Source organism: Pelecanus crispus, chromosome 2 (genome assembly GCF_030463565.1).
Source record: "Pelecanus crispus isolate bPelCri1 chromosome 2, bPelCri1.pri, whole genome shotgun sequence".
In the NCBI taxonomy this organism is placed as follows: Eukaryota; Metazoa; Chordata; class Aves; order Pelecaniformes; family Pelecanidae; genus Pelecanus; species Pelecanus crispus.
Genome location: NC_134644.1, coordinates 28,989,812 through 28,998,052, shown reverse-complemented (window position 1 = coordinate 28,998,052; position 8,241 = coordinate 28,989,812). Strand labels below are relative to the sequence as shown.

Here is an 8,241-nt window from a genome sequence, read left to right as displayed (position 1 = left end):
TGCGGCCTTCCCCCGGGGCGCTGCGGGCCGGAGCTGCGGGGGCACCGGGCTGCGCGCCCGGGGGGGGCGGCGGGGCCGGCCGGGCCCCCTCGCCGGCTGCGGCGGGGGGCGGGGGGGGGGAAGCCGGAAACCTCCCGATCGCGACGCTCCGGCTCGGAGATTGCTGTTGGTATTCACTTCAAAAGAGCTTGAATGGGACTTCCCCCCCCATCTTTTTTTTTTTTTTTTTCCCCCCCTTTTTTTTTTTTTTTTTTTTTTTTTTAAGCCAAAGCTTTGTTGTGCTAAACTAGTTGGACGAGTTAGGGTGTCGCTGCTCCCGATTGCTCTGGCCAATGGAACCCGATCCACCCTGCTGTGCGTAAGAGCGCAATTAAGGATTTAACCAAGCCTATGCTGCGCCCCAGCCAGCAGTCTGCCGGAGACAGACAGAGCGCCGCAGCCTCCTCCCCCAGCCATGTCTGCTTAGACCCGAGCAGCCCCAGCCGCCAGCCCCAGCCAGCCGCCGGCTCCGAGCTATGACAGGAGTATTTGACAGAAGGGTCCCCAACATCAGATCCGGCGACTTCCAGGCTCCTTTCCAGACGGCCGCAGCCATGCACCACCCGTCCCAGGAATCTCCCACTTTACCCGAGTCCTCGGCTACGGATTCCGACTACTACAGCCCGGCGGGGGGAGCCCCGCACGGCTACTGCTCGCCTACCTCGGCTTCCTACGGCAAAGCGCTCAACCCTTACCAGTATCAGTACCACGGCATGAACGGATCTGCCGGGAACTATCCTGCCAAAGCCTATGCAGACTACAGCTACGCCAGCCCCTACCACCAGTACGGCGGGGCTTACAACCGCGTACAGAGCTCCGCCAGCCAGCCAGGTGAGGGCCGGGGGGCGTGCGGGGAGATACCGCGGCCGTGGGGAGGCTGGGAGAGCGCGCCGCGGCGGAACCCTGCCCCGTGGGGCGCGGGGATGCAGCTTTCCCTGAACCGCAGGGAGAAATAAATAAATAAATAAATAAATAAATAAATAAATAAATAAATAGATTAAAAAAGCGAGGAAAAAAAATAAAAAGCGAGGAAAAAAAAATAAAAAGCGAGGAAAAAAATAAAAAGCGACGAAAAAATAAAAAGCGAGGGAAAAAAAAAAAAAGAAAATTAAAGAAAGTTAAGAAAAAAAAAAAGAAAAAGGAGGAAAGCTGGGTCTAGTCTTCCTAGACCGGCCCGCACGGTCCGAAACACAAATCCTAGGACTAGCGCAAACGTGGGTCAGCTGCCCCCCGGGCCCCCACGGCTGCCTGCCTCCTCCTTCCCCCCGCAGGAAGAGGGGGGAAAAATAGCCGAGTCTCGTTGCGTGTCTCAAACTCAGGTTCGCGGTGGCAAAGAAAGTTTCCTTCCCCCTGTGCTGGAGGGGCGGGGGAGGAGACTGGGAGGGGGAGCCCAGCCGTGGCGGGGCTGCGGAGCCGGCAGGGTTTTTTAGCAGAAAGCGCCGCGTTTTTAGCGTTTGCTATTTACTTCTTTGTAAGTTGTTGGGGTTGGGTTTGTTGGGTTTGGTTTATTTTTTTTTGGGGGGGGGGGGGTGAGGGGGAAGGAGGAGACGCTGGAAAAAAAATAAGCAAGCAAGCCGGTGGGCAAGCCAAGCGGCTGGGGCTCGGCCGGGACGAGCGCGGCGGCGCTTGGGGACACGCCGGCGGCGGCGGGGGGAAGGCGCGGGCGTGCGGGGGCAGCGGTCGGTGCCCGGGGTGGGTCTCCGCTGCGGGCCGGCCCCTTCCCAGCACGGCACCGGCGATCCTCCTAATTCCCGCCCGCGCCCGCGCAGCGCTGCGCGCCCGGCGCCCCCCCGCGCCGGCTGGCGGGAGGCGGAGGAGGGCCGGGGGGCGGGGGGGGGGGGGCGAGGCCCGGCGCGGAGGCAGCGCGGCCGCCCCGCCTCACCGCGGGGAGCCGGCGGAGGGCGGCGGGAGCCCCGGGGGGGGCCGCGGGGGCCCGTCGGGCCGGCGCCGCTGCCCTGCCCTGCCCGGCCCGGCCCGCGGGCGGGACGCCGTCGGCGCAGGCTGCGCGGCGCGGAGCGGAGCCGAGTCCCGCGCCTTAACGCCTGCCTCTGTGTCTCTCTCCCGCCCTTGCGCCCGTGCAGAGAAGGAGGTGGCGGAGCCCGAGGTGAGGATGGTGAACGGCAAACCAAAGAAAGTGCGCAAACCCCGGACTATTTATTCCAGCTTTCAGCTGGCGGCGTTGCAGAGGAGGTTCCAGAAGACCCAGTACCTCGCCCTGCCCGAGCGGGCCGAGCTGGCCGCCTCCCTGGGGCTCACGCAGACGCAGGTACCGCGCTCGGCTCTGCTAGGCCCGGCCCGGCGGGGCGCAGGGCTCGGGGTCCCCCCCCCCGGGCCGGATCGGGCCCCGCCGAGGGGCCGGGAGGGCGGCGGGGAGCGGGTCCCCCCAGGCGCGGAGCGCCGGCTTGCCAGGCGGGCATTAACGGGGTCCGTTTCCCTCCCCCTCTCCCTCTTTCCTCCCCTCTCCTCTCCTCCCAGGTCAAAATTTGGTTCCAGAATAAAAGGTCCAAGATCAAGAAGATCATGAAGAACGGGGAGATGCCTCCGGAGCACAGCCCCAGCTCCAGCGACCCCATGGCCTGCAACTCTCCACAGTCGCCTGCGGTTTGGGAACCTCAGGGCTCATCCCGCTCCCTCAGCCACCATGCCCACGCACACGCTCACCCTCCAAACTCCAACCCGTCCCCTGCGTCCAGCTACCTGGAGAGCTCCGCTTCCTGGTACCCCGCTGCCAACTCCATCAACTCCCACCTCCAACCCCACGGCTCCCTACAGCACCCATTAGCGCTGGCCTCTGGGACAATTTATTAGAGTCTGACCCTTTTTTTTTTTTCTTTTTTTTTTTTTTTGTTTTGTTCCTTGGACTCCTGTGTTTTACTGTTAAGGAATAATAACGAAAGGAATGCATATGGGGGATTTTCAAAAGGGAAAAGAAACAAACAAAAAGATTAAAATGTGTAAAGCTTGTGCATGTAACTTATTGCATTTCAAAGGAAACCCTTTTTTATACAATACGGACATTTTTTGGCTCAGCTGTGGACACTATCAATGGTGCCTTGAAATCTATGACCTCAACTTTTCCAGAGACTTTTTTTCAATGTTATTTTAACCCTGTAAATAATTGTAGATAGAGGAATTAAACTGTATATTCTGAATAAAATAAAATTATTTCGACCACGAGAAACGTTTCCAAATTACCCCTTCTTCTATTAATAAGAGGGAAAAAAAAAATGATAATGCCAATTTGCTTGCAGAGAGCGAGCGAGGAAAGAGGGATTTTTGAGGGGCCCGATCCTGGGCGCTCGCATTCGGTCGCCGTGCCGTGCCATGCCACCGTGGCCCGGGCGCGTTGGCAGGATCTGACCCTCGTAGGTCCCCACGGGCGAGCCGAGGGGCAGCGGTGCTCCATCCCCACTGGAAAAGGGGCTTTTGCGAGACCACGGGCACACCTTACCGCACCGTGATTTAAGCTGAAGGGAAAGCTGCCCGTCCTAACGCTAGAAAGCAAATCTCTCGCCTTAAGCCGCCCTGAATCCTTTCCTGAGAGCAATTAGCGTCGAGAGCTGCACACTCCACAGCCCATCAGTCGCCCGTGTGCGCTCGGCTAATTATACAAATTACGTTTCCGTCAAAAGGAGCCACTAAATATGAGAAAAGGATAAAATGAGGGCCCCGCTCCCCTTGCTCCTGGTAAAAGCCTGCGGCGGCTCCGGCTGAAGGAGGGACTTTGCGGAGGTACTTTTTTTTGGTTTTGTTTTGCTCTCTCTCCACGATTTAGGGGGAAAGCCGGGCGGCGGAGCCGTCACTCGCGCTCCGCGGGGCGGGGGAGGCTGCGGCGGGGCGGCCGGGGCGCTGCCCACGGGCGCGCAGCACCGGCGTGGCAGCACGCAGCGAGCGTGGGCCCCTCTGCCAGCAGAGACCGCGGGTTTTCCCCGGCAGCAAGCGGCCCGCGGGGCCCCCACGCCGGCACACGCTCCCGCGGGGGCCCCCCCCTCTCTCCCCGGCCGTCATGGGCGGCGGGGGGGGGGTGGAGCGGGGAGCCGCGCTGGGAATTCACGGCCGTGGGGGGTAAGGCGGCAGCAATGACTGTGACAAAGGCGTCGCTTGAAGGATCCACACGAGATAAAAATTACCCCCTGCCACCCGAGGACGGCGGGGAGAGCGCTGGCAGGGCCGGGAGAGGCGGCCTGGAAAGGCAGGCTTACCTGTCTCCAGTCTTCCTCCCCGCTGCCCTCCCCCTCCTTTCTTCTCCCTCCGCTCCTGCCTGCCATGTTTTGCGCGTGTGCGTGAGCATGAGTGCGTGTGCGTGTGCGTGTGCGTGTGCGTGTTTTCTCCCCAAAGCAAGAAGCCCGGGGTTGCTGTTTTGTAACAGGTTTGGGGGTTGGTAAATGGCTTGCAGTACAATAGACCAGTTTGTTCGGTAAAGCTGCTCCCTGCACGCCGGGGAGGGGTGCGTGGGTGCCGGAGACAGGGCGGCGGGGGCCGCCGGCGGCTGCCCACCCCTGCCCGCTGCCGGGCCGCCCGGGCCCCGCCGCTCCCCGCGTCCGCTCAGCGGCTCTGGGCACCGGCTCCTGCTCGTTTCACTTGCAAGGTTTCAGGGACTTTCCCCGACTCTGGGGCTACCGAAAAGCTCGGCTTTGTCTCTTCTGCTAACTTCCACCCTGCGCAAAAAAAAAAAAAAAAAAGCGCCCGACCTTTTAATTCTCTTCCGTTCTTTTCCTCGTTTACCTCTAGACAAGCATTAATATTTTTTTTTTCAACCTGCAGTAAGAGATTCTCCCCTCCCCGAGGTCCCTTCCCTTTGCAGAAAGGCTTGGACACAAGAGGTGGAAGTCTATTTCCCAGGTCGGTCCACCCACCCTTCCCTTTGAGGAGCTGCCGCGGGGCTGTTTGGTTACGGTAACCTGCCGGGGCCGGGAGGACGCGGGCGGACAGCGCAGGAACAGCTCCGGGGAGGCGGGATGCCGGCAGGCGGGATGGCGGGCAGGGATGGGAATTCGCAGTGCCGGCGCTGGCCGGGCAGCCTGGGCTCTGGCACCGCTCCCCTCCCCGAGCCAGCTCGGTTTCCATGCCGGTCCCTCTCCCTGCTTAATTTCTCCTCCTCCCAGCTCGGGACGGTGTTGGGCAGGTCGGGGAGAGCCTGGCACCCCTTCCCGGGAAGAGGGTAGCCAGGCCCGCTTAGGAAATGCCGCTCGCCGGGGCTCCCCGTCGCCGTGGCCCCGGCCCCAATGCGCACCCAGGGTCTACAGCCGCCCGCCCCTTCGTGAGGGCCCCGGGCCCAGGGGGATGCTCCTGTCGCCCCTGTCCCCGTACACACAGGCAGGCACACCCCGCCGCCTCTCCCCGCCCGGGAGCAGCCCCGGGGCTCCGGCGGCGGCCGGAGGGAGCCTGGCTTGTCCGGGCCTCCCCCCTCGCCTCCCCGGGAAAGGGATGGGATGAACTGTCCTTTGTCTGACGCTGGATTTGGGCTCGGCGGATTGCTGGCTCGGGGCTTTTTTTCTTTTTTTTTTTTTTTTTTTTTTTCCCCCCCCTCCCATCTCTTTTCCTGGCGGCCACTTCCACGTGGAGCCGGGGCAGCTCGGAGAGCCGAGAGGAGCCACATTCCTGTGGGTGCCGAGCGGCTCCAGGGCTGAGCCACAGGGCCTGACACACAGACACAGGCACACAGACACACAGACACAGGCACACAGGCGCAGAGACACACAGACACAGGCACACAGGCACACAGACACACAGGCACACAGACACACAGACACACACACAGAGCAGCCTGCAGCCCCAGATCGAGAGCTCCTGACACTGCCTGCACCCCTGGGGCTCTCCCACCCCCAGCAGACCCACGCCCCCCCCCCACGCTCTCCCGCGGGTGGGGCGCACACCCACAACACCCCCCCAACACACAGCTGACTGCCCGCCACCCCCACCTACGGATCACCAGGGGAACACCTTCCCCCGTTCCCCCCAAAAGGCCCCCCCCTCCGCTCCCCGCCCGGGCATCTCCGCATGGCTCGGCGGGAAGAGCCTTCATCCCCGGCAGCGCTGCCTCCTCGCCAAGCGACTCGGCTTCCCTCCCCCTCCTCCCTGGGGCGGGGGGGGGGGGGGGGGGAAGAGAACCAAACCACCACCAAAACCAAAAAAAACCCCACCCCCTCCAACCTGTCACCGCGTCAAGGCAGCCCGCTCGTCAGGCGTTCCTGTCGCCCTCTCGCTCCCCTCGGTCTCCCCCAAAAAATGCGCTCCCCCGCGGCGCGCGCTGCCTGCGCGGGCCCCCGGGCGCTGCCCGCTCCGCCGCCGGCAGCGCTGCATCCCAGAACGTGCATCGCACATGTGGCATCGATTAAAGATTTCTACCACGCAATTTTGCGACTGACAGACTTTAGGTGGTTCGGTTGTGGATTACGGAAAGGAGATCTATTGCTTCAGGAAAGTCGGGGGGGGGGGGGGAGAAGCCCCTCTTCTTGCTTCCAGTCATTTGAGCGGTTGCCTGCAGTAACGCAATAACCTGTTTTATAGGTCAGACAACAGCCGTGACAATGGGAACCGCGGAGTTTACATTAAGCCTCCCTTTCTCTCTCTTTTTCTTTTTTTTTTTTTTTTTTTTTTAGGGAGAATCTGTGTTACATCAATTAAATGTCTCTGCTCTTTGTTCGGCGGTGCGTCTATTTATATGCGATTTGGGAGGAAAAGCAATTGGTTTAAATGCCGGGAATACAGACCCGATAAATCCCGACACGCACCCACGCCCCGGGCGTCTGTGTGAACACCTTCCACGGACACGGCCTTCAAGGCCGCGGGAAAAATTCCCAGGCCCCCTCGCCTCCTTATTTCCCTTCAGGTGAGGGCCCGGGGAGCCGGGCCCGGCCAGAAGCTGCGACTGATTCAGCACTTGGCAAGGAGGAGCCTGGGGATGGCTCCTTGCTCTCCTCCCGCTGCTGCCTGCCCCTCGGCAGTCCCGGAGAGGTTGCCTAAACCTCAGCCTGGGCTTTGCAGCTGGGATCAGCGAGCCTCGCCGGGCCGGATCCTGACTTGGTTCCCTGCTCTGCAGCGGCATCGTCTGCCTGCCTGGGGAGCTGGCCCTCCGTCCCGGGAAATCTTTACGGTCCCCTCGATACGCACCATATAACGCGTTTTATAGGGCTTTCGCCTGGCGCTATCCACTGAGCTTTCCTTTCCCATTCTTCGCGTTATTTTTTATTAATTCCCGTGGGGAAAAGGGCGCAGAGGAAGGCTGCGGGCTGCCGGGCGCGGCTGCAGCCGGGGGAGGCCAGCAAGGGCCGGGGCAGGCACCCCCCCGGGCCCACGGGGCCAGCCCCGGGCGCTGCCCCCCCCCCCGCACCCCGACCCTGCCGGTACCTGCCCTTGATGATTTGGCCCATTAAAAATGAAGCGGGTTTGTGTGTTTCGTGTCCAAGGTTAATAAAAGCTAATCAGGAGTCGAAGGCGAACTAGCCCAATGAGTTAACCTCGCTAGCCGCAGGTAGTCCTGTTAGCCGGGCTCTTTTGGTTAATTAATTACAATTGAGTCGGTTCTGCGATAATTTCCTTAAGGACCCCTGACGACTGGTCCAGCGGGTGCGCGGGAGTGCAAAAAGCTCCGCAGCCTCCCGCGGAGGGTGCCCGGCCCCGGCGTCCCGCACCCCGCTGCCCGCACCCCGCACCCCGCACCCCGCACCCCGCGCTCTCCCCCGCCCGGTTACGAGGCTGCCGAGGCTTCTTGCCCGAAAGTGACGTTCAGTCACCTGAGAGGAGGCACACGGCAAGGGCGAACCCGCTTTTGGGGGTGGGGGGGGGGGAGCCCGGGGATCCTGCGGGTACCGGGGAGAGGCTGCCGGGAGGAGCGGAGCCGAGAGGCGGACTGATGCAGGCGGGAGCCCGAAGCATCAGCCCCTGCCTGCACATCAGGCTCGCACTCGTTGAGATTTGGACACGTAACGCTGCAGACCACTGATTTGCTATTTTCTTAATTCCCGCTCTTCTCATTCCCTATGAATCAAACAGTCTTTTGTCCTTCAGAGTTTGATTTGATCGCTACTGTTCGCATTTCACTTTTGTATTTTTCTCTCCCTATACCATTACTCATTGAGTGCCCCGTGAAATTACAATCGTACATTTTCAACTCAGCAACCCATTTGCAGTGCAAAAATAGGGTCTAAATAATGGCTGAATTAGCCCTACTGGACAGTTTCAGATGTAACACTCTGTAAT

At 61.2% G+C, this 8,241-nt stretch overlaps 1 protein-coding gene across 1 annotated transcript; it reads left to right on the top strand.

The window, feature by feature from the left end:
* The first annotated feature begins 515 nt into the window (after positions 1-515).
* On the top strand, positions 516-2,847 carry DLX5 (distal-less homeobox 5). Its single transcript, XM_075706139.1, has 3 exons — positions 516-870; positions 2,121-2,305; positions 2,515-2,847. The coding sequence occupies exons 1-3, from the start codon at positions 516-518 to the stop codon at positions 2,845-2,847; spliced, it is 873 nt and encodes a 290-aa protein (XP_075562254.1).
* Positions 2,848-8,241: the final 5,394 nt, after the last annotated feature.

Excerpts from the sequence above, each read along its gene's own strand:
- DLX5 (XM_075706139.1), top strand. The coding sequence starts at position 516 with ATGACAGGAGTATTTGACAGAAGGGTCCCCAACATCAGATCCGGCGAC. Across the intron at positions 871-2,120 it reads GAGCTCCGCCAGCCAGCCAG|AGAAGGAGGTGGCGGAGCCC; the intron begins GTGAGGGCCGGG and ends GCGCCCGTGCAG. Across the intron at positions 2,306-2,514 it reads TGGGGCTCACGCAGACGCAG|GTCAAAATTTGGTTCCAGAA; the intron begins GTACCGCGCTCG and ends CTCTCCTCCCAG.